This window comes from Chelon labrosus, assembly GCF_963514085.1.
Source record: "Chelon labrosus genome assembly, chromosome: 4".
Lineage (NCBI taxonomy): Eukaryota > Metazoa > Chordata > Actinopteri > Mugiliformes > Mugilidae > Chelon > Chelon labrosus.
In genome coordinates this window covers 23,799,674-23,825,287 of record NC_140340.1, presented here as the reverse complement: position 1 = coordinate 23,825,287, position 25,614 = coordinate 23,799,674, and the positions used below count along the sequence as shown (strand labels likewise).

The 25,614-nt window shown below is 40.8% G+C and overlaps 1 protein-coding gene across 2 annotated transcripts in view; it reads left to right on the top strand.

Moving 5' to 3' along the window:
- chd6 (chromodomain helicase DNA binding protein 6) overlaps nucleotides 1–25,614 on the top strand; it is a 102,583-nt gene that overhangs the window by 59,029 nt on the left and 17,940 nt on the right. For both annotated transcript variants that reach the window (XM_084543169.1, XM_084543168.1), the window contains exons 6-30: nucleotides 31–180; nucleotides 1,208–1,273; nucleotides 1,414–1,475; nucleotides 3,420–3,537; nucleotides 4,247–4,333; nucleotides 4,475–4,612; nucleotides 6,133–6,254; nucleotides 7,657–7,900; nucleotides 8,740–8,916; nucleotides 9,085–9,228; nucleotides 10,014–10,112; nucleotides 10,974–11,130; nucleotides 12,216–12,426; nucleotides 12,656–12,851; nucleotides 13,935–14,099; nucleotides 14,239–14,418; nucleotides 14,689–14,799; nucleotides 16,093–16,295; nucleotides 17,212–17,292; nucleotides 17,451–17,569; nucleotides 17,921–18,080; nucleotides 18,709–18,798; nucleotides 20,120–20,223; nucleotides 20,544–20,673; nucleotides 23,924–24,002. In XM_084543169.1, the coding sequence (XP_084399295.1) occupies nucleotides 31–180; nucleotides 1,208–1,273; nucleotides 1,414–1,475; nucleotides 3,420–3,537; nucleotides 4,247–4,333; nucleotides 4,475–4,612; nucleotides 6,133–6,254; nucleotides 7,657–7,900; nucleotides 8,740–8,916; nucleotides 9,085–9,228; nucleotides 10,014–10,112; nucleotides 10,974–11,130; nucleotides 12,216–12,426; nucleotides 12,656–12,851; nucleotides 13,935–14,099; nucleotides 14,239–14,418; nucleotides 14,689–14,799; nucleotides 16,093–16,295; nucleotides 17,212–17,292; nucleotides 17,451–17,569; nucleotides 17,921–18,080; nucleotides 18,709–18,798; nucleotides 20,120–20,223; nucleotides 20,544–20,673; nucleotides 23,924–24,002 (3,393 nt within the window). The remainder of the gene's footprint in view (nucleotides 1–30; nucleotides 181–1,207; nucleotides 1,274–1,413; nucleotides 1,476–3,419; nucleotides 3,538–4,246; nucleotides 4,334–4,474; nucleotides 4,613–6,132; nucleotides 6,255–7,656; nucleotides 7,901–8,739; nucleotides 8,917–9,084; nucleotides 9,229–10,013; nucleotides 10,113–10,973; nucleotides 11,131–12,215; nucleotides 12,427–12,655; nucleotides 12,852–13,934; nucleotides 14,100–14,238; nucleotides 14,419–14,688; nucleotides 14,800–16,092; nucleotides 16,296–17,211; nucleotides 17,293–17,450; nucleotides 17,570–17,920; nucleotides 18,081–18,708; nucleotides 18,799–20,119; nucleotides 20,224–20,543; nucleotides 20,674–23,923; nucleotides 24,003–25,614) is intronic.

Here is a 25,614-nt window from a genome sequence, read left to right as displayed (position 1 = left end):
GTGTGATTGTTTTCCTCTCATCCTCTTTAGAAGCGGCGCTCGGGACGACAAGTCAAAAGGAGGAAGTATAATGAAGATATGGACTTCAAGGTGGTCGACGACGATGGGGAGACGATTGCAGTTCTCGGAGCCGGCCGCATCTCCGCGCTCAACGCCACCGCTCTGGCGTGGCAGGCTGAGGTAAGCATGGACAGACTCCCTGTTCACTCGCAGTATTAACTCGCCTACTCGAATGATCTGATCATAATAATTAAGACAACTACTTGCGTTCACGCCTGGCTGTAAAATGCATCTCCAAATGCGGCCTGAGCCAACACTTGAGATCCAACCTCAGTTTCGTGCTCCTTTGGGGAGCAGTAGAATATTGTAACAGCTGCTGTATCTAATGGAATGCTAACTCTGCGATCATTTAAAAAGGTGGCTTTGTCTTTTTTTTCTGAACGAATGACGCAAAACGTCCTTACACAAGAGGACGTCAGGTGAGTGGGCGATTCGTCAAGGTCCTAACAGGGCCATGCACTCCCACTTAGTTCTTCTTCTATCCTCTCAAATCTGTAGTTTACTTCTTTTCTCCTGCTATTTTATCTTGGTTTCAAAGCAAGTAAAATTAAAAATAAAATAATATAATAATATAATATATATAATAAATCGAAACTGAACAGTTTTCCACTGCAATAGAAGGAAAATAATTTCTGGGTTGACTGTCAAATCTGCTCCGAAACGTTCGCTGGCATGTCTAGTCTCGCTTTGACTTAACTGTTTCTGTTTCAGTGTTTGACAAAAGACTGTGCTGAGTTGCCTGTGTTGGGTCTACTTGCCTTAAGCAGTTTAAGACAACAGCCTTGGAATTCATTTTACCTTCAGGAAGGTCCTAATCTTCAGCTTTTGTTGCAGAAGATTTTGCTGCTGTTTTACTGTGTTGCATTGTTGTACTTTAGAGTACAACAAGATTTATTCTATACTCACTCAATAAAAAAAAAACCCAAAAAACAAAGAAGCACCTCTCAGTCTGATGCAGTGTCTATTAACTATTGACCTGATTTTGTTTAATACACTTGGTAAGTTATTGGCATTATTTCAAAGCCTGCGAGAATCAAGAATTGTGTTTTCTATTCAATGTAGATTTAATGGCAATGCTGCTGCATGAACACAACGTGAACTTACCTTCACCCTCATAGCTAATCTTCAGATTTTCTCTCTCTCTCAGGAACCACCTGAGGACGAGGCCAACATCATTGAGAAAATTCTGTCCGTGAGAACAGTGAAGAAAGAGGTGAAGGAGAGAGCCAAACACACACACACACGAAACACCAAGAATTCAGTATTTGTTGAAGTATAAATGTATCATGTTATTTTTTTTCTGCTCCACTCTACTCTTAATAATCTAATCTGTGTCTTTCTCTACGTGTGTAGACTTCGTCATCTGAGGACCAAGTGGACGATACAGAGGAGTTCTATGTCAAGTACAGAAATTTGTAAGTTTCTCTTCATATTTGCTCATAAATCTATGTACATGCAATATGAACTAGGGCACGACTTTAGATTTTTTGAAGTCAACTATTATGTGGTGAAAGTCAAGTTGACACCCGACTAGTCACTGATGACGTCACACATAAAAACACAGTAGAAAATAATGCTTTAACAATGAAATCTATATTCTTGACTTGAATACATATGCCGAGAACAGACAGCTCATGTGCATGCTGGCTGTTATTGTTACATAATGCACATTATTAAGACCACTACTTGATCTAATGAAGTTTAACACCATACCTCCATTAGCTCCCATGTCTTCGGTGCTTTGTCAAACTCCTGACCAAAACCCATTTGTCCTGGTTCAGGCCAGTTTCATAGCGGTTGAGTTCAGAATGACTAAACGCTAACCTGAAAGTCTGAGTCGCAAAGGAGAGTTCTCAGGTTAGTCTCTGAGCCACAGACACTTACATGGTCAGAATATTTCCTTTTGAACCCACAAGTGTCACTGTCTGCACGTGCAGCCTGTTAAAAGTCACACTCATAAATTTTAAGGAATGCTGTCTTGACTTGACTTTATTAGAGCTGTTCAGATAATATTTCTATACTGATTTCTCCTACAGTAAGTTTTTCTTTTTAGCAGTAGTCTGAAGTCAATGATGTGCTTCTTAGCTGTCACTGTTGAGGGACGCACAGCTCCTCCAGCCGGTCCAGGTATCTCTGGAGAGTTGTTTTTTTTTTTTTCACCCATTGCTTTGTATCTGTTAGAAAGGCCCATCACAGACATACATTAGTTTTTATGACTGCAGTTTATTCACTGAGTAAAACATAGTACGTTGTCTTGATTTTAGCTTTGCTACCGCTTTATATAAAATAATGTATTCACAAACTGTAAAGTCACAGATAAAGTATAATGTTTGTGCTGTAAAAATCATTATTATACATAATTTATTATCAAATGCATATGTTGTTGTGTGGGCAGTTTGCAGGAACTGCATGGTGCAATACTCTGAACACAGCAGTGACATTTATAGATTGTGGTTTATGGATTAAATCATACGTGTCAAACTGTAGCCATAGTAACAGCATCTGTTCTGCCGTCTTCCCCATTCACCATCCCGTAAGATTCCGCGGTGTATGTGGTGCATTAAGAGAACAATCATATTCTGAAAAGTCAGTAGAACCTAGTGCAACAGGTGTTCACTGACCCCAGGAGCCCCACGTTGTTTTATTTTCTTATTATGTTATTATAGATTATTGTTATTATCTGTTCTTAAAGCTTATCACAGTCACTTTTTAAACTAGCAGATTCATTTTGTAATATGTAGACTAAGTGAGGGCCTTACTATGTTTTATCCTGCTTGTTGGAGAGCGTGCTTGGAACTGATTTCTTAAGGGGCGTACACTGATACAGCTGACTGACATATGGCGCAAACATACAGTTGAAACCAGTTTACATACACTGTGTTAAAAGACATCATTTCATTTTTAGAAGACGTCTACATACGTGCAAGATTTGGGATGGGAAATGTATGAGGGTCACCTAGGCAACCAAAACCTGGACTGTCCACTACTGACCAGCTGTCTGATTCTTTTCGAATCTATTGCAGTTTAGAAAACCCGAGTTGTTTACTTGTTTGATAGTTTCTCTTGCTTTTAATTGCTTTTATTTTGTAATTATAATTGTTTAATTGTCTCATCTATCAAGTGCAAATTTTTATTCTTTCCTATTGTTTTGTTTTTTGGCTTCATGTTCTAGCACTGTGGTTGTTAATCAATGTAATATGTGAGTTAATTACAATAATAATAATCCACAAATTTATTTGTAATATCATGATGTGATTGGTCTTTTTCATTTCTAAGCTTTAAACCTTATTTAAGTATTTTTATTAAGTAGTTTTTTATATATGAAAAGCTGCATTCCTTCTTTTGTTATGTCATTTTAGTTCCTATTTACACTGCAAATGGGCCACTCTGGAAGAACTAGAGAAAGATCCCAGAATCCACCAGAAGATTAAACGCTTCAGGACCAAACAGGCCCAGATGAAACACCTGTTCACTGAGGTAACTGTCACCATCATCTACTGTTTGCTGTCCTCGTGTACCGCACAGGACCGGAAAGAGAGCGCCAATGTTAGTCTCCTTGTCGTGCTGGACAGATGCATGTGTTATTGCCTCGCTGTGCCATTACAAAAGCCATGTCGCCCATTAGAGAGTGATTATGAAAATGTAAATGTGATGACTTTATGTGTATAATGAATGAGCCACGCTGCCTGATAATTCAAAACACATTCATCCAGTGGTGCTGCGACGCGTTTGAAGGTCATCGGGTTAACTCCAACATGCTGTAACCAGGCAACACTTTGACACAGAAGCATAATTTGGCCTTTATGGCATAATTTAATCTTCATTGTGACGGACCTTGTCAGACTTCATTGTTGGCCTCTATCGAAGCTTTTCTGAAAAACTGCTGCGGACTCAGGGGTGGTAGACATGTAGCACTATTCCTTTTGTCTCTCTGCAACAATCAGCAGGGTTTGCTGAAGATTTGGTTCTGATATTGCATTAACTTGCAATCCAACAGAGGAAAGGCTTGTAAAACTGCTCTCTAGGTGCCATACTTACAGAGAAGAAAAAAATGACATAATGTTTTCTTTATGTACTTTTATGGTTATTTTTAACTGTAGAGCTTCTAGCGATCCCCCATCTGATTAATAACCAAAAACTTGTCAACTCTTGTTTCCTCTCCTTCTGTCTTTGTCGCTTTCTCTAGCCTGACGAAGACTTGTTTAACCCAGACTACATAGAGGTGGACAGAGTGCTGGAGGTGGCTGTTACCACAGACACTGAGACCGGAGAGGTAGATAAAACATAAACAGGCACCCTCTCTCAGCAGTGTTTGTGCAGTTTGGAAGCCGTTATTACTGAATGTTCTCAGCATAGTGGTGCAGTCTCAGTCTCCTCTGGAGGACACACCGTGTGTTCCTGTGTGTTGTTGTAGGAGGTGACCCATTACCTCGTTAAGTGGTGCAGTCTGTCGTATGAGGAGGCGACGTGGGAGCTACAGGAGGACCTGGACCCAGAGAAGATCAAAGAGTTTGAGGAGATCCAGAAACTGCCGCCAGACCTCCGACACATGGTGAGTAAACCCCACAATGGAGGGTGACGAGAAGACAGAGAAGACAGTACAGTTTGATGCAACGCTTTGATGCAGAGGAGTGAATGTACGACAAACGCGGTTTTAAGGAGTGATATCAAAAAGGTTGAAAAAGAACACAGCACAAGGAACCTTTGTGACACTGTGTAGAAATATTTTTAAATATTTGAAATGAAACCAAGAAATGCAATAATTTAACATCAAACTGCTATAGCAGATATAGCTTGTTACTGTTACGTTTAACTTGATTTTTATTTAACCAGGTTTGTCCCATTGAAGTCAAAGCTCTCTTTTACAAGGGAGACCTGGCCAATAGTGGCAGCAACACAGTCTCAACAAGAATTAGCATATAAACATAATAAATAATAAAATCTCAGATTTGCATAATGTAGAAATATTCGGGTTAAACATTTGCACACAGACAAACAGGACTCAAACAGATTTCATCATCTCTTTAAACTCACTCAGGGATACTAAGTTTTGAAGTTTGAGGTTGTTTCATGCAACATGAGAAGAAAACCTAAAAGCTGTCTTTCCCAGTTCAGTTTGTACCTTAAGAACCACAACTTAAGAACAGTATGTTCTTACAGCGAAGACTGTGTTTTCCACATTTCAAGCTTAACAGAGAAGATAAATACGTCGGAATCATGCAAAGAATGGATTTGTAAATAAAAACCAGTGACTACATAAAGCAGACCAGTTCACTTTTGAATACAAGACACAGTGGTGAGATCCACCGTTTGTGATGAATCTCAGAGCCCCGTGATACTCGCTGTCCAGCATATGAAGACAGTGAGCAGAGGCCTCACCACAATCAATTACAGGTAAAAAGGTAGACATCACCAGTTTCTGTTTCAAATTATAATAATAATAATAAAAAAATTAAAAAATAACAAGGCTTGTTTCTGTAAATTTCATTAGTCTGTCACCATGTTAGCCAGTTTAGGTTTTTACTGAATGCTTGTTTTTGCCCTCGCCACTTTGCACTGACTGTCATCCCGTCATGTTCAGTCTTGTGGCCGTTGGACTGGCTCTGGTTTGGGACATGGTGTCGTGATTCTCAATAGCAGTTACAGTCTCCGATGAGCTTTTTTATTTATTTATTTATTTCTAGCTGAGATTTTCTGACAAGATTTGGAGATGTTGGTGGCAATTCAGATAAAAGAGTGAGAAAACACATTTGCATTTTGTGTTTCATGTGGGTTTGAAGATCATAGAAAAGGTTCAACCACACAACACGGTTACGGCTTTATGTTTCGTCGCCAAGCCTTTCTGCAGAACAGACAACCTTTTCAGCCCTCGTCTCTACAACCACACTCCCTCAAAGTCACCACCTCAGCCTTGCTTTCTTCTCTGGTGCTAATAAGTGGAAACACAATCAGTGCTGGGTGGCTTTCTTTCTCCTCAAGCTTCTGCTCCATCGGGTTTTGTGCTCGTTTTTAAACATAAAACGGAAATTTTGGAAACCCTCACAATAAAATTTTTGTCTTTGTTTATCACAGGAACGTCCTCTTCCAGAAAAATGGCAAAAGTTGGAGCAGTCCAGAGATTACCGGAATGGAAACCAGCTCAGAGAGTACCAGTTAGAGGGAATGAACTGGCTGCTGTTCAACTGGTACAACAGGTGAAAAGACATACGCACGGGAACAAGACAAAGCTATTTCACTGATTGAGGTTTAAAGCTACAATAGGTAACTTTTCTTAAAGAAAATATTCAAACGTTGCTATTCTTCCCTGACTTAATGAGCGAAAGAGAGTGAGAGAACAGTGGTGGTCATCCGGGCTTGAAAGCCTGAATGAAGAGAGGGAGCGGCGTTCGCGAAAACAAAGCAGGGAGTCAGAGAAAACCTTTTTTGATTGCTTCTCAGCGGTAATGTTCTACAGCACCACACTAAATGGTTTCACTTTGCATTATAAAAACAAAAATAAGGAAGTAACATTCTGCTAATAAATACACTGCCGCACACTTCTAGTGGATCATAAGTAACAATGGAGAGATGTTTATCGATTGATATCAGTGAGGTTCAACCAAATTAACAGGTCAGCAAAGATGTGGCGGAAAAAAGCAGAAATAAACTAAACTGAACAAAAGCTAAACAACACAAATTAGTCAAACCAACAATCAAGATGAAAATAATTCAAAAAAATCTAAAAGAAATACATCATGACTGTTTACCTCTGAGTAAGTGTTTGATTATTTACCAGCACTGATGTGGACATCTGTGGGTTTGGACCTGGACTATGCATGCACGTCTACAGTTACTATAGTAAGGGGTATTATAGTGCATCCATACATTGCACACGCTTGTATTTTACGCTGCAAGCTGACATCTGCACAGAGGTCGGCACTGACTCTCGCGGAGTTGCGCAAGTGCGGACCTTGAAACACAAAAACCATTATAACAGCCGACACGGTGTTGTTGGCAACATTGAGACTAATTTGCAGGCATTAAATAGGTTGAAGGTGGACAAATAGAGATGACTCAGTCAGCACTTGACATTTCTAAAGTGTTCATATGGACATCAAACACACAAGTACACACCTACCAGAGCTATGTGCACCTTTTGTGACTTCATTTTACAATGAAATGAACTAGTCAAGCACCTTTTAACAATCTAAACCTTTATCCTGACGGACCTAGACTAAAGCCAACCCTGTCTCTTATTATTTTATATATATATATATATATATATATATATATACATATATATACACACACACACACACACAGTACTGTGCAAAAGTTTTAGACAGGTGTGTGTGTGTGTGTGTGTGTGGACTAAGAATGCTTTCAAAAATGGAAGTGTTAATAGTTTATTCCCATTAATTAACAGATTGCAGTGAATGAACAGAAGAGAACTTTAAATCAAATCCATACTTGGTGTGACCACCCTTTGCGTTCAAAACAACATCAGTTCTTCTAGGTACACTGACACACAGTTTTTGAAGGAGCCCGGTTGGTAGGTTACGCATAAAGCATGTAGGCTGATTTATCGTGGTCTCTCACACTGTCTTTGTTTTTCAGGAAAAACTGTATACTGGCAGATGAAATGGGGCTGGGGAAGACCATCCAGTCCATCACCTTCCTGTACGAGATCTTCAGCATGGGGATTCGCGGCCCCTTCCTCATCATCGCCCCGCTGTCCACCATCACCAACTGGGAGAGGGAGTTTCGCACATGGACTCACATGAACGTTATTGTGTATCACGGCTCACAGATCAGCCGGCAGATGATCCTGCAGTATGAGATGTTCTACAGAGACCCGCAGGTAATGTTTGATTTATTTTAATTTTTATCAGCACAGACGTCATTGATCGCTCAGTCAGTTGTGGAAAGTTTCAAAGAGAAACCTAATGACCTTTTCAGTTTCAATATTCAGTAATAAATGTGGCAGGTTCCGATTTTTACTATATAGGGTTCCAGGCTTTATTTGAATTTAAGATGAGCTCATCTTGAAAAACTGATCTGGGATTTTGCTGAATATTCTTTTTTTCCAAAAGCTCATTGTCTTTCTATCTTCTGCATCCATCCTAGGTCCAGAGGGACCTTTCTCAGGGGGACGGGGCCATTAGTAATTTATCTCTCTTTTATTTTTTTATTTTTCACAATAGACCTAACATCGCTGGCTGGCATAGTGATGGGTATGCTAGGAAGGCTCATAGTCCACAGTTTTGGCTGCATAGCTATTGAGAATGACCTTTTCCTCTCTTTCTGACTACTTGATATAAATATTCAGTGTTGTAACGTGGTACTCGTTGCTGTGGATCCTGTGTTGAATGAATATAGAATAAGGTTATCGTTAGTATTCAACTTTTAAATTGCCTCCTCGAGGATATTAGTTTTGGTCGTGCCCAAGAAATTCAAAAGTTGAGCAGTTTTACAATTTTTGGGGGGGTGTTTTGTTTTGTTTAATTGGAATCTTGAATGTAAAAAGAGATGGCAAAAATGCTACAATATCTATCCCTGAGTGTGATTTTAATGATTATAGTTTTGGGTTGAACAGAGATGCATAAAGGAGACTAGGACACACATCAGAGCGCTCTGATTGTGATATTCTGCTGATATGTTTAATATATTAAAGGCAACCACCCTTTCCCTCTTTCACAGGGTAACACTATCCCTGGTGTGCTGAAGTTTCAAGGGCTTATCACCACTTTTGAGATGATCATGGCTGACTGTCCGGAGCTGAAGAAGCTGCACTGGCGCTGCGTGGTGATCGATGAAGCCCACCGACTGAAGAACAGGAACTGCAAACTGCTGGAGGGACTCAAACTCATGAACCTGGTCAGTTTGTCTGCCGTTGTGTTTGGTGAATGAAACGTGCAGTGTCAGCATGTGTCTGTTACAGTTAGTGTCTTCTTTTTAATGAACCTAAAGGTTAGCTCAGTTTGAATAAATGTTGAAGGTTCTTTTTCATGTTTTTAAAAGACGTTTCCATCCATATTCTTACAGGAACACAAGGTTCTGCTGACAGGAACCCCTCTGCAGAACTCGGTCGAGGAGTTGTTCAGTCTGTTGAACTTCCTGGAGCCGCTGCAGTTCCCTTCAGAAAGCGCCTTTCTGGAAGAGTTTGGAGACCTCAAGACAGATGAGCAGGTACGTAGTTATTTTCATTGTTTTAGCCACGACAAGTCTGTGCTGAACAGTGTTTGTTTTGACATCCATTATTGATTTAGTCTTAGTCTTCAGACGAAAATGCTTATTAGTCTTTTATTGACAACTGTTTTTCATCATCATCTTTGTTAACTAAATTAACACTGGGGTTGAAATGCTCTTCCTGTGAAAAAGACATACTAATCTCTAAAATCACACTTGTTGTTTTTTAGTTGTTTTGTGTCCTTATGTTGTGTTGTGTCGTCTCAGATGTTTTTATTATTATTATTATTAATAATAATTATTATTTTTTTACATTTTAACATTCAGACCCTGAGCGCCCATGGTACTGGGGGCAGCCAGCTATATGCCAATGTAGCCAGTTTAGACTTACTTAAATAAGGCTCTGTTAAAACCTCTCGAAAACATCTCTGCTTTACTACTGTACCACTACTTTATTGACAAAAGTTGTGGTACAGGTAAAGTTGCTTTTTCTGCTTTATCCAGTCCAATTCTTACACCTCTGCAGTAAACTCAGACTCTGTGTTACCTTCACACAAATCATACAAATAAACGCTGCAGCTGCTCAGATATACTCCATTTATTTTAGGCATGTCATTCCTGAGTAGGTGTCTGTGAAAGAGGCCTTGGCTTTAAGACATTAAACATACAAATATCAGCTCAGTGTGGAGGTGATATGGAAGGAAATGCTGCACTTTTACCCAGACAGGAAAACGTATGCATTTGCATTCATATCACATTCTCACCTTATCTTTTCTCTCAAACAGGTGAAGAAGCTTCAGGCCATTTTGAAGCCCATGATGCTGAGAAGACTGAAAGATGACGTGGAAAAAAATCTAGCACCAAAAGAAGAGACCATCATAGAGGTAAAGCTGTGTGTGTAGGTTTGAGAAATATACATTAGAAACTCTTAAACTGCCCTGTAGATGTGAATCTGAAAGTTTTTATTTATGTGTCAGCCCTGTCATGGACTGTCCAATTGTAACCAATAAAATAGACGAACGACTGAATATTATAAGTATATAGTTTTTATTTTTATTTTCATTATACACACACACACACAACGATTAAGCTTGTTACATACTCAGAGAAGCGAGAAATTTGTTCTTGCTCTTGGGCTGCGAGAGCAAGAAAAAAGTTCTGGCCAGGTAATTTAAAACCCAAGTACCGAACTCCAGGAAGTCCTCATAGGCCCGTCCCACTGCAGCTAACGTCACACACTCTAAGCATTATGGGAGATGCGGGAGTTGGACGACAAGAGGCACTTTTCTTCTGATTTTCGGATGTAGGCCAGTCGTATTGACAGCCGTGTCTGTTGGATCATGCCGTTCATTCATTATGCACCCACACACAGTATGCTGATCTCTACCCAGGAGAAATTAGCGGTCACCCTGCGAATATTAGCATCTGGGAGCTCACAGAGTGGCCGCTTTCATTTCCGGTTCTCTGCATTAACCACGCCCATTTCACATTTCTTACCAATCACAGAACATTTGCCAAACACCACACGAGAAAAAAGTTCTGCCCAGTTGATGTGTCGAGAACAAGCTGCGAGAACTCCCAAACGAGGGCTGCGAGAACAAAACGACGTAATTTTGTTCTTGCAGCCCAAGGAACAAGAACAAACTTCTTGCTTCTCACAGAGCCATTATTTGTCAGTGTCAAATATAAAAACTAAAATTCTGCATCTAAACATTTTGACTACTTCTCTCCTGGATTCTCTTCAGGTGGAGCTGACCAACATTCAGAAAAAATACTACCGAGCCATCTTAGAGAAGAACTTCTCCTTCCTGTCTAAAGGAGCGAACCAGCACAACATGCCCAACCTCATAAACACCATGATGGAGCTCCGCAAGTGCTGCAACCACCCGTATCTGATCACAGGTAAGAACAAACGAGAAAGCACTTCAGTGTCATGCATAATTTATGCTCTTTTTCCCATACACACTCGGTGTCCTTGTCCTCCCCTGCTTGTCAATAATGAGCCATTTAGTAGCTATTTAGTATGCCTCTACAGAAATTTGCATGTTCTCAAACAACAGGAGGTCAGAACTGTGTGGTGATAGTGAGAGATAATGGCTAAACAAAGAAAATGGTATTCAGGTCTAGTGTAACACTCTCAAACTTCTAAAACAAACAAACAAACCATGCCCTATTCGCATAGGATTGGTTTTACCTGGGGACGTCATGTGACACATTGACACAGAATAGATAAACTTTGTGTTTTACTCTAATTTACTATCCATGGTTATGATGTCTCTGCTACTTTTCGCTTCATTCCCCTACATGTCATAATATCATCAGGTAATATCGTTTTATACTTCTACATTTTCTGATGCTTTCCAAATTTTGAACAATTATAAAAATTATGTTTAAAACATGATGTGATGAGACTGTATTGATTCCGCAGGAGAATTTATGAACTACTTGTCAGTATTTAAATCCGCTCCACCTTTACTGATGTGACAGTACATCTGCTGCACGTCATCCATCTCACCATCCTATGCAGTGTAGTTCATCTGATGGTTTTGAGCTTTTTTTTCTGTGAATTGTTCAATGACACCCTAACGTCTGTCCAAACTTTTATTTATAGCGCATCCTTCATAATTCTTAACTGACAAGAGGCAGAAAAAAACAGCAATTCAAACAAAACTCTTGAAAACATAAAAACACATCACAGAGATGTAGATTCTCACTGGATTGGTTTTATCACAGGACCTCTGAATAGGGTTGGTGTAATTTTTACTTTACAAATTACGGACATGGCTGATTCCGACAGGATTAAGATCACAGATGACCTCTGTAAGTATTACAAATTACTAGAGGTCCCCAGGTAAAACTAGTCCTGTGCAAATAGGAGTTCAGACTCTCAATTAGTCATTCGTTCAGTTTGAATGCCATTTCCTGCTTTCCTTTGCCTGCCATGCATTGACTAATTACGTGCTTCCCTTTCGCTTCCTTTCTTTCAGGAGCCGAGGAGAAGATTCTGGAAAGCTTCAGGAAGAGCCATAGTCCGGATGCTCTAGACTTTCAGCTGCAGGCCATGATCCAGGCAGCCGGTAAACTGGTGCTGATCGACAAGCTGCTGCCCAAACTGCTGGCTGGGGGACACAAAGTCCTGGTCTTCTCCCAGATGGTCCGCTGTCTGGATATCCTGGAGGACTACCTCATACAGAGACGGTGAGGAGAGAGGGAGAGAGGGAGAGAGGGAAGGGTTATGGTGGAAGGAGAAAGACAATAAAACAGGGAATTGTAGATACAAATGAAAAACACAGAACTGAGATTTGTGAGAGGTGAACAAAGAATGTGATGCAACATTTGGCAAAAAGGAGACATTGTAAAGAGCCCTTTACTGACATTTTTTGTTGTTGCTAAAATCAATGTGTCTGTGTTTTTGTGTTGCGTCCAGCTACACGTATGAACGCATCGATGGTCGCGTGCGAGGGAACTTGCGGCAGGCGGCCATCGACCGGTTCTGTAAGCCAGATTCAGACCGCTTTGTGTTCCTGCTCTGCACCAGAGCTGGAGGCCTGGGAATCAACCTGACAGCTGCCGACACCTGCATCATCTTCGACTCGGATTGGAACCCTCAGAACGACCTGCAGGTGGGCAGAGAGCCGCGTGACGTGGCCAAAAACGTCACGGCTGATGATACCCGAGCGTCTGCAAATAAAGAAATGAATTTGTTTAGTCAGAGCACCACAAAGGAGAGTGCTCCCGTTTGACTCTGCTAAATTTCTGCTTGTAGAAATCATTTAATATGTAGGGCCATGTGTGTTGGCCTTTTGGGACCGCAGTAGTTCAGGAAATGTTCAGTTCAAAGGATGACTTGAATAATGAAGTGAGCAATGAAGTGTTGCTGAACTCTGTGGGTATGAGTCTTCATCACAGTTCTGATGCAATGCACGTTTGGTATCAAGCAGCCAAATTATATGGAGTATTTTCCAGCCATGTGTGTTTTTTTTGCCTTAGATCTCAATCATCCTCCTAATGTTTATTAAATATACAAAATATCTCCTCTGGTGATTCAAAAAGGCTTTTCTTACCTCTATCCTCCCAGATCATGTGTGCAACTGTGTTAAGTACACTAACCTTCAAAGTCAATCCAGTGCAGGGCCCTATGCTCGCCAGTTGAATAGCTCGGCAGTGAAGATTTTCATTTTATTTTACAAAGTTAGAGCCTTAATAGTTGTGCAAAATAAACAACAATAGAAACCAATAGTATGCTGGCTCTTTGCAGAAGAGTACAGCTTAACATTCACACTGTTACAGGTACAAAAAGTCCAACTCTGCTAAGCCCTGCATTATAAAACTGTACAATAAAAATCTCTTCTTGCTTCTGACAAAAAAAAATAAAAAACTCCTGACGCGTTTATTCATATTCTTTTAAGTTTTGGTTTTTCAGTCGTTTTAAAAAATGCTTGGTACCGATCTCCTGATAGAGATCTCCCTTCACTGATCGGGACATCCCTGGTTGTGTGTTTTTTATTGGCCATTTAAACTCAACATTAAGGTCGGGTTATACAGTTATTATGTTACAGTCGCTGATGAGACATTGTACAAATCGTACACATTCAGTTTTACTTCAGTTCATGCATAAAAACCGTGACTGCATCCCAAAGCATTTGTAAATTTAAGTTGCTCTAATGCTGCTTTTCATGTCCTCGTCCCGCCCCGTTCTGGTTCAGGCCCAGGCGCGTTGCCACAGGATTGGCCAGAGCAAAGCGGTGAAAGTCTACAGACTGATCACCAGGAACTCATACGAGAGGGAAATGTTCGACAAGGCCAGCCTGAAGCTCGGGTTGGACAAAGCCGTCCTACAAGACATCAACCGTAAAGGAAGCCTCAACGGGGTAACAGGCCGGCTCTTATTTGAGTGTTAATAATTCACATGGATGTTTTCTCCAGCGCTGTCACTGTTTAAAACATGAATATGAATTATAAGAAGAAATCAGAAGAATCTCCTACCTGTGTGTCCGTCTGTTGCTGCAGGTGCAGCAGCTTTCGAAACTAGAAGTAGAGGATTTGTTGAAAAAAGGAGCATACGGAGCGCTGATGGATGAAGAAGACGAGGGCTCCAAGTTCTGCGAGGAAGACATTGATCAGATACTTCAGAGACGAACTCAGACCATCACCATCCAGACTGAAGGGAAAGGCTCCACGTTTGCAAAGGTGGAAATCCTTTAAGTCTGAAGCTTAGAATAGACTTTAAACTGTACTGATTGCCTTTTTTTTTTTTTTTTTTTTGCTGTCACATGCTTTTTGAGGGGAATCACTGAATACTTTGAATAATTTGGCATGAACATCAGATGTTTTAGATTCTAAATGTTTGTGTTAACTTCAGCGGTTGGCAGCTTCTGTCTAAATGTTTGGTTGAACGCCAGCATCTGTCAAAACTCAGTTCACATCAGTCGTGTTCCAACTCTGCTTCTTTTTCCTCAGGCCAGTTTCATCTCGTCTGGTAACAGAACAGACATTTCTCTGGACGACCCCAACTTCTGGCAGAAGTGGGCCAAGATCGCAGAGGTGGAGATAGACTCCAAATCAGAGAAGGTACGGAGCCAAGGACGTAATGAAAGACTCAAAAATGAAAGCAGGAGACGATGAATGGAACCAAAGGAAATGAAGGATTTTAAATAAACCAGGGCTGAAAAGATGGAATTAAAAACAAAGTCTGAAAATAAAGGTTGAGACATATGAAGTAAAAATAGAGATATGGAAGAATAAACTAAACTAAAGGGATGACAGACGAAGCAATAAAGATGGGTGCCGAAGGACACAAAGTAAAATGAAATGAGATGAAACATACACCGATCAGGCATAACATTATGAACACCGTCCTAATATAGTGTAGGTCTCCCTTGTGCCTCGAAAACAGTTGTGACTCATCAGAGAGGCCCCTCCCCTATGGGTTGAGGGGAGGGGCCTCTGTGGGTCATCCCACAGATACTTGATCAGTTTGGGATCTAGTGAATTTGGAGGCCAGGTCAACACCTTGTGCTGTTTTTCATGTTTTTTTTTAGTTGTTCCTAAACCGTTTTTGTGTGTGTGTCTGTGTCAGGCTGCATCCTAAGTGTCATTGCTATGGGGTGGGGGTGCCTGGTCTGGTCTAGGTGGATGGTACATGTCTAAGTAACATCCACATGAATGAATGCCAGGTCCAAAAGTTTCCCAGCAGAACATTGTCACAAGATGGTCAATGTTATTTACTTCTCCTGTCAGTGGCCATAATGTTGTGGCTGACAGGTGTAAACTACTGATGAGGAGATGGATATCCATATTAGAAAGGTAAAAAGAAAGTAGAAGATGTGGAACGCAACATAGGTATGAGAGGTTAGGCTGATTAAATGAGTGCAGGATGAATATGAGTGAAAGAAGGGAGGAAAAATGAAGCATACCCTTCCCTTTCCCTCCCTTTCCTTTCCTTTGCTTTCCTTTGCTTTCTTTTGGTTTGCTTTCCTTTCCTTTCCCTCCCCTATTCCTTTCCTTTCCTTTCCTTTCCTTTCCTTTCCTTTCCTCCCCTATTCCTTTCCTTTGCTTTCCTCTCCTCTCGAACAGATGGGTTGTCTTAATGAATGAAGCAGATTGCACACCAAACACTGCAACTGTCTTACTGTGTGTGTTTTGTGTGTGCGTGTTTTGTCTGGATTGCCTCGTGCCTTGAATCCTGAAAAACTGAAACCCCTGGAACGAGTTTATGTATTGTTATTATTTTTTTTTCGTTTTTCTCCTCCATTTATTTTTCCTCAGGCATCCTTCTCTTTTGGAAACCTGCTTCATCTATTTGCGATAAACGCTTACATATGTCTTCCTTTTCCGTCCACACCCCACTCATCTCTTTGACAGGAGTCGCTGGTGATTGACACTCCCAGGGTGAGGAAACAGACCCGTCACTACAACTCTTTCGAGGACGATGAGCTGATGGAGTTCTCAGAGCTGGACAGCGACTCGGAGGAGCGGCCTTGTCGGACTCGGCGCCTGGGCGAACGCAGCCGGCGGTACCTCCGCGCCGAATGTTTCCGAGTCGAGAAGAATCTATTGATCTTTGGGTAGGACCTGAGATTTAAAAAAAATAATAATAATCCTCGATTAAGATGCTCAGTCGTTCAGGGAATGTTATATCCAACACAAGGCTGAAACCAAACTTAAGAACTGAATAAAAAGCCACAGGGAGAACATGCAAACTCCACACAAAAAGGCCCAGTCGACCACTGTGCCGCCCCAAAATTCGAATTTCTTATTTCTAACATCTAAAAACAGATATGACCGAATGTAATTCAATGATTTATTGTCAGTCTGCCCATAGGTGAAGTACAGGAGCAATGACACTACTTACTGTAACGTCACAACTATTGCTATTGATTTAACTGTTCTGTTCATATTTTCATTTCCTTGATACAAGTCTACTTGTTCTACGTCTAAAAACAGCAGCTTTGAGATATCTGAGGGTTCTTAGAGGCTTGATAGATTTACTAATTTTAAAAAGTCCTGGCAAGTCAGCTTCTCCTGTTCTATTGGCAGATCATTTGGCTTATTTTAAGTAATATATCCTTCATTATCAAACTTTTTTAAGCTGAGTTTCTTCAGTGCAGTGCATTTTGCTCTAAGTGAAATGACTAAAGAGAAGTTCTTCATACTGTAGGGAGGCCAATATATGTGCACAAGTTGATTTTTGATAGCTGACAGCTCCTGAATATTCTGTAGCCTAGCTTAATGACATAAAACAAATTTGAGTCTCTTAGTGAGCTGTAACAGTCCATAAATTCCACACAGCGCACAACCAAATCCTTGTGCAATTATATCCTCACACTCCACTTGTGAAGATATGGGAGGAGATTGTGTTGTGGAAATCTATCATACACAAGGTTTGTGTCTTGTCAGAGCAGAAGTTTCACTTTGGTTTCAGTAGAGTCATTTCTGTAACCTTTCTTGTCTTTCTTTCTTGTCTTGTCTCCATCTTCCCAGCTGGGGTCGATGGAAGGACATCTTAAACCACGGTCGCTTTAAATGGCACCTGGCGGAGAGAGACATGGAGGCGATATGCAGGTGAGGCGTGCAGCAGGAATCCTGAAATGCCCAGAATGATTTACAGTGACATAAACAGTTTGAAAAATCTGCCCTCGTTATCACTAATGTCACAAGACACCACTCTGCTCCACTGCCCTGACACTATGCAAACAAACTTTTCTTTTTTTGTGGTGTAGGGCCCTGCTGGTTTACTGCCTGAGACACTACAAAGGTGATGACAAGATCAAGAGCTTCATCTGGGATCTGATCACACCAACAAAGGAAGGCCAGGACCAGGCGCTGCTCAATCACTCTGGTTAGCATTTCACGCTTCGCTTATACTGCTTTGTGAAGTTAGTCTAGTTCAGTTCGTTACCTTGTGTAATATTGATATTCGTGTTCAACAGCTAAATCAGTGGTGAACATGTAGCTCTCTATTCATGTCTGTAGGGTTGTTCAGACCTTAATAATAATAATAATAATAATAATAATATTACACCTTGCATTAAGATCCGATCGCAAGTGACCAGCTTTAGGTTCCCAGACTACCTCCTGTGTTCACACCTCCTTTTTACGCTGGGCACTTGCGTTCAGATTACTTAGAGGCGATCTTATTCAAGGTCTGAACAGGCCCTTTATGTAATTTACTCCTGTTTCGGTGTTGCAGGTTTATCGGCTCCCGTTCCTCGGGGTAGGAAGGGGAAGAAGCTGAAGAATCAGCTGAATGTTCCTGAGGTGAAGAATGCTGACTGGCTGGTCCACTGTAACCCTGAGGTGGTGCTGCAGGATGAGAGCTACAAGAAACATCTCAAACAACACTGCAACAAGTCAGTTACAAGGATCAGCGTTTAGAGTTCTGTCTCCTGAGACTTGAGAGTTTTGTAGATGGCAGTAATGTGTCTCTTTTTGTTTTGTTTATTTCTATTTTGGTCTTGTTTCGGTCATCTATCATTTACGATATGCAGAACAACAGCTACTAGAAACACTCCAATCGGCAATTTATGTATAAATAACTAAGAAGTGTATGACAACACAGCTTGAATGTAGACACACAGCTGGTTGCTTGTTAAATCTATAGTCGCTCAAGGACTTTAATTTCACCCTAAAGTGTGCTTGGAGTTACTAATTTACAACGTAAAGTGTTTACTCCTGGTTTGTGTAGCAGCAGCATTTATATTTTTGTAGCTTTCAGAAAGCTTGTTGACAGAAGGACTCTCACTTCTAGTAATAATATGATTACAAAGCATCAGGAAAAACAAGGGAAAGACACTAAAACGGACAAAAATAACTACTAATGAAGTGGTTTTGCACTGTTTGGATCAATGAAATAAACTGAAGTACAGTAAGTAAATAACCCTGAAAATATATATTAGTAGGGAATGAGTGTTTGTCTGCTAGTAGCTAGGACAAGTGAGGGTTTATTAAAACTTCTTGTCGTGGTTCTTCCCTCCACAGGGTGCTACTGAGAGTGAGGATGTTGTACTACCTAAAGGTGGAAGTTTTGGGTGAGGCTGCCAATCAAGCTCTTGAAGGGATACCTGCCAGGTATGGAACAGATAAAATGTCTCTTAGATGAACACAGATTTATGGTCGCACATCACTTCTACGCCATAGGTGCCGCGTGGCTCTGGCTGTACCTCTACGTGCACCTCTTTAGAAATGTAACTACACAACGCAGCAACGCGGACCACCCCAAAAGCATTTTATTGTTCATATCGCTCAACAGCCGGACAAATGCGGAATGTCTGGTTCATCCTGTCACTGTGTATTTGTCTCATAGTACTGTAAGGTACAGTACTCATAACTATTGTTAAGGTAGTTCAAGTACAAACATAATGAGGTACAACCATTAAGGGTGTACACATTTTGAAGCCACATAACTTTTCAAATGTTAAACAATAACTTGCAGGCTTACAACATGAATGGTTTACTGTATTACTTTGTATTTGTAACAAGAAGGATTCATTCCAGGAACTACATGTATGGACCGTTTCAGTTTGCTAAATGCTAATCAGTTATACACTCTACTGTTCACTATTTAAATATGTGTCAGTAAAAAGTCAGAAGGTAATTACTTAGAGTAATTAGAAGAGATTTTTTTTTAACTTTATAGTTAGCTTACTGACTGTGATGGAGGCTGCATAAATAGCAAAGTGATGCTCCTTCATATGTCGTATTCTTCCACCTAATTTGTAGCCACAGGGCTTGTTGCAATTCGCTAGTTTTGGTCGACTACCGTCAACTGCCTGAGATCAGATAGGAAAATGTCCCTTATCTAATCCAGTGACAGGGAGTTAACAAGATTAACACTGTTCACGTTGTAGCTGTTAACTTCAGTTCCAACATGAGCTCGGACTATAAACCAAGCTTAGTACGTATGTATCAACTTTATTGGACTGCTTGATTCATTTATTGTAATCCGATATAAAGTCTTCATACAGAATATGTCTGTGAAGGGTCCCAGTTATCCAGGTTCTAAATGACAACTGGGGAGACACCTGCGGGTGCTGTCTACCTGAAACTGACATGACTAGGGTCTATAATGATCAGATATTTACTTGTAATTGGTAATTGTTCTAATTTGTTGATGTTTTCTTCTCTCAGTGAACGCCTTGTTTCAGCTTGCTCAGTCCACACAGAGTTAAAGAATTATTGATTTATTAATTCAGTATTCTCTTCCTGCTTGTTTGTATTATCACCAAACTGAAAATTCAAAAGCCGATTTATTTAGTCTCTCTGTCAAAATGTTGCTTGACAGAGCTCTGGTTGAGTGGCTGTGCTTGTGTTTTCGGTGTCTCGACTCGACACTGACAGCGCTGACTGACAGACTGATTGTTTGCCTGTGTGTCTCTGTGTGTGTTGACAGTAAACTTGAGGTGTCGCTACCCGACATCGACTACATAGAGATTCCAGTGACATGGTGGGATGCAGACGCTGACAAGTCTCTCCTCATAGGAGTTCACAAACACGGTGAGGACTGGTGTCAACTTAATGGTTTACAGAATGTTTTTGGTTTGTTCTGAGAACATCTAGTCTGCATTTTCCTTTTAAAACGTGTCAAGACAATTCTGATACTTTGGCATGCTGTCATTCAGAGAACAAACATGGATGGCATCGGGTATTTCTGTGAGTTGTGTTGTTGTACTTAGGAACAGAAACCACATTAGCTCATCATTTGAGACTAAACTCTGGTATATATTCAGCTCTTTAACAGGAGGGTATCGGCATCACTCCAGTGTGTGTGTATGCTGTTTTTTTTTTTAAATTTTGTGTCTGTTAATGTTTGACAGGATATGAGCGGTACAACGCCATGCGTGCTGATCCAGACCTTTGTTTCCTGGAAAGAGTGGGCATGCCAGACGTCACGGCTCTGTCCGCTGAGCAAGGAGGAGGAGACTTAGCCCCCGACATGGCTGACAGGTACAGTACACTTATATGTACACGCACAAGATCCAAACGCTTCCACAAACCTGCACATAGTGAATGTTGAATATAGGCAGCTACAAGGCACTATACACCGATCAGCCACAACATTAAAACCACCTTCCTAATATTGTGTAGGTCTCCCTTGTGCCTCCAAAACAGTTGTGAGTCATCAGAGAATGGACATGGTCCTTCTGAGGGTGTCCTGTGGTGTCTGGCAACAGAATGTTGTTAGTGGGGGCCTTTGGGTCCTATGGGTTGAGGGGAGGGTCCTCTGTGGATCATCCCACAGATTTTGGAGGCCAGGTTAACACCTTGTGCTGTTCTTCATGTTTTTTTAGTTGTTCCTAAACCGTTTTTGTGTGTGCGTCTGTGTCAGGCTGCATCCTGCTGGGGATGGTTGCTGCCATCAAGGCGTGTCATTGCTATGGGGTGGGGGTGCCTGGTCTGGTCTAGGTGGGTGGTACAGGTTCAAAAGGTTCTCAGCATAACATGGTATTGTCACAAGATGCTCAATGTTGTTTACTTCTCCTGTTAGTGGTTTTAATGTTGTGGCTGATCGGTGTGTTTTATGTGTTAACAGGGCTGGGGTTATAAAATAGATTTTCTGATTCAAATCAATCTTCATTTGAAAGATCCAATATCAATTCATAAAATCCTTGTATCAATTTTTAAAATATAAACCATTCCCTACAGCCTACAGCCACGTGAGGGAGGGAGATCAAAAAGAGAAGCATCAAGTCTGAGAGCCCTGTCAGCCCTGAAAGCTGAAGCGTGGCTGCATTTTGGGTTTAAAAGTATTAAGACAGTAGAGCTGCACAAAACCAAAGAAGAAGCAACAATGATTTTGTGAAAATCACTTTTATAACAAAGCGAAAGAGTTTCCAAACTGAAATGAATCAATGCTGAATTTAATTGGAATCGAACTGATTTAGGGAATCCGTAGGAATACCCAGCCCTCATGAGTAAACTGGGTTTTAACAGAGAGACCCTGCTCAGTACTACATAAAGTTTGACCTCCTACAAGACCTTTCCACTGACAGATGATCAGTGGTTGTGCATATTCCAAAACAACATTTTTGTTTGAATTAGCACAGTTCACTGTAGCTGACACTCAGAGCTGCCCGTCCTTAGTATTCCTGCTTTGTTTCTGCACATCCGTAAATTAGCTTCCTCCCTCCAGTCATCGCCTTATTCACTGTTGGTAGTAGTGTTCACAGCAGGTGCCAACACTTGTGCGAAAAACACATCCTGTCTTCTCTGGTGCCATGTTTGTTGGTGTTGCTGCTGCCACCTCCCCGCCCACACACCTGCTTTACATACGGACTGAGAAGAACCAGGATAAAAACACGCACTGATATGAATGCGATGTGTGACATTAAAAGTGCTTTCTACGTGGATGACAACCAGATCATGTTTTAATGACACACAGCTGCAGGTATATTATGGTCGTATATCACTGGATTGTAGCGTAGCGTGCCGCTGTACTCTAAAAGGTGAACAGTTTTTCTTCACAAGACCCGTGACAAATGTCGTTGCTCGTCTTTTTCTGCTAGTTTCATTCTTCTTATAAGAGAAGCCTAAACTGACAAAAGCCATAAAGGAATAACTGAGGGATAGAGAGTGAGCCAGAGAAAAACACAGTGTGGGAAATCTATTTTCTGGGTGCTGCTGCTGCTCCGGCTGATGGCAGCGCTGTGAAGATGAGAGGCGCATATTTGAACAGGAAGCTTTGATCCTCTTCCTGAAGGTAATTGAAGTTGTCATTTGCTTTGTTACCTGTTCAACCTGAAGCTGTTCCCAGCTGAGCGAAGAGACTGTGTAGCACAAAGATGTAACTCTGCAGGGTTCCCACGCAGGTTTGGGACAAGACAAGCGATGACGTTACAAGGATGAAATTGTCCAAGCAGAGACAGTAGTGGAAGAAATGTGCACAGAACCTGCACAGTTGTCTAAAAGTGTTTTGTGCGCTAACATTTTCCCTTATTGCTGCCTGGAGAGTGTTTGTTTTCTGCAGCATCCACACCACAACACAAGAATTATGGCATTTGTGAAAGTTAAAAGTTTTGAAATGTTGACAGGAGGACTTGAAAAAGAATCAGTCCTTGTAGAAGAGGGAGTTGCAGAATTAGTTTTATTGTATTTGCAAATCCTTTCTTTCAATATTCAGAGGAATAAAAAGTAGATAGATTTTGCTCATAACACATAAGGATTTGTTATGTGATGTGAAAAAAAAAAACAATTTAAAAAAGTGATTTAACGTAAAGCATTTTCTAAAAGTGAATGCTCATTCCACTCTATCTAGAAAGTCACATTTCAGGTTTGCAAAGTAAGAAGTAAGAAGTTTCTGTACTTTAGCGTTACAATCTTTTTTTTTTTTTTTTATTCTGAAAGTGTTTCACGTGTCTCATTAATCCTTTAAAACTGAATGTGTCAGCAGCCGTACGTTTGCACAAGCACACTTTGGATTATAGGAAAAAGACGTTGCGCTTTACAGCCGATATGGTGTCATTACGGTAATTTCACCTGCGCCTCTCCTGGAAGGTTATTACACTCTTATAACATGCAGTAAATCGTAAATAATCGACAGGTTGAGGTATTCTGGAAAAATGTGCAAAAGCACTTACTGAATGGACAATTTCAAGCAAAAAAGTTCAGGCGGACATTTTGAGACTTAGGTGTTAAAGGGTTAAAATGTTGCTATATAAATATATATAAAGCATGATTTGTAATTTATTTAAATGTTTGTTACTTCAAGTTCCCTTCTTTGCTGTACTTGTTGTATCTCGTTATCAGTCCCTTTTCCTCGTATAATGCCATCAGCTAAATGCCTGGAGATGTGAATTCATGTTCAGCTGCTTTTCATATTGGTTTAAAAGCTTTCTCTTTGTGCCACACACATATATTGTTTTTAAATCTTCGATAGTGTACTTTTTCATCTCATATTTAATCTGCTTTCTTTACATCTGGTCAGGTTCTGACAGGTTGTAATTCCACAGCTTTGTGTCCGTCAGTGTTTAACAGCTTTTTCTTGTTCTGTTGTCATGTTTTGTTCTCTGTACTCTGATGTTTAATCTTTATTCGGGCATTAAGGGAACTCAGTTTGTCCTGGACTGCTCTTCACATCCTAAATCCCATTTAATTCTGCCGTTACATGTGTTTCCATCAGTCGTACAACTGCGGGGCTCAATACGACATTGTGACTGTTATTAAAGCTTTTCTCCTCCTGTCTTGTTCCTTTTATCAGTGTGTGCAAAACCGAGGAGGCAAAGGAAGACACTGAAAACAAAGCTGATGGAGGGGAGGATAGAGACGAGAACAGCAAGGTAAGGAAAACTTGCCTCAGACGTGACATTACTGATCTTTGTGCCTTTCTCCCTCTCTCTCAGTCTATTGTTCTCTCTCACTCACTCTGAAGACAACCTGAGATTCAGATGAGTACGCTGTGCACCCACCTGTCTTCTAGGCACCTTAGGGACAAGAACATTTGAGTCAATGCTGCTTTTTTTTTTATTTTATTTTAATTAAATTTTTATTGTTTTTAAACAACAAAGCACAATGACAGCCAGCGTGACACCTGTTACATCCCGGCATGAGGGCCACAACATAAAGTGGAGACACATGACAGAGTTACAAAAATAAAGCTATATTTCGTTATATTTCATTGGCCAAAAAAAAACACCAAAAAATGGTCACACCTTCTTTTCATTGGACTGTCTTTAGCTTTGATTACAGCACGCATTAACTGTGGCATTGTTTCGATAAGCTTCTGCAATGTCACAAGATTTATTTCCATCCAGTGTTGCATTCATTTTTCACCAAGATCTTGTATTGATGATGGGAGAGTCTGACCACTGAGCAAAACCTTCTCCAGCACATCCCAAAGATTCTCAATGGGGTTAAGGTCTCTGGACTCTGTGGTGGCCAATCCATGTGTGAAAATGACGTCGCATGCTCCCTGAACCACTCTTTCACAATTTGAGCCCCATGAATCCTGTCATTGTCATCTTGGAATATGCCCGTGCCATCCGGGAAGAAAAAATCCATTGATGGAATAACCTGGTCATTCAGTATATTCAGGTAGTCAGCTGACCTCATTCTTTGGGCACATAATGTTGCTGAACCAAGACCTGACCAACTGCAGCAACCCCAGATCATAGCACTGCCCCCACAGGCTTGTACAGTAGGCACTAAGCATGATGGGTGGATCACTGCACTTCATCTGCCTCTCTTCTTACCCTGATGTGCCCATCACTCTGGAACAGGGTAAATCCGGACTCATCAGACCACATGACCTTCTTCCATTGCTCCAGAGTCCAATGTGTGTGCTCCCTAGCAAACTGAAGCCTTTTTTATCCCAGTTAGCCTCACTGATTAGTGGTTTTCTTTAGGCTACACAGCTGTTCAGTCCCAATCTCTTGAGTTCCCTTCGCATTGTACATGTGGAAATTCTCTTACTTTCACTATTAAACATAGCCTTGAGTTCTACTGTTGTTTAAGTGGTCGGTGATTTTTTTCTGACCACATTTCTTCCTTGAAGAAGATGGTTCCCCACTATCCTCCCAGTTTTTAATAATGCGTTGGACAGTTCTTAACCCAATTTTAGTAGTTTCTTCAATCTCCTTAGATGTTTTCTCTGCTTGATGCATGCCAATGATTTGACCCTTCTCAAACAGACTATCTTTTCCACGACCACAGGATGTGTCTTTCGACATGGTTGTTTAAGAAATGAGAAGCTACTCATTGCATCAGTTGGGGTTAAATAACTTGTTGCCAGCTGAAAGATAATCACCCATGCAGTAATTATCCAATAGGAGGCTTGTACCGATTTGTTTATTTAAATCCATGTGGCGATTTTTTTCTTTTTTTGTGGCCAGGCAGTACAATTTGGCACAAGCCAAAGACACTTCCACTACCACTGCAAGGCCAGTAGAGGTA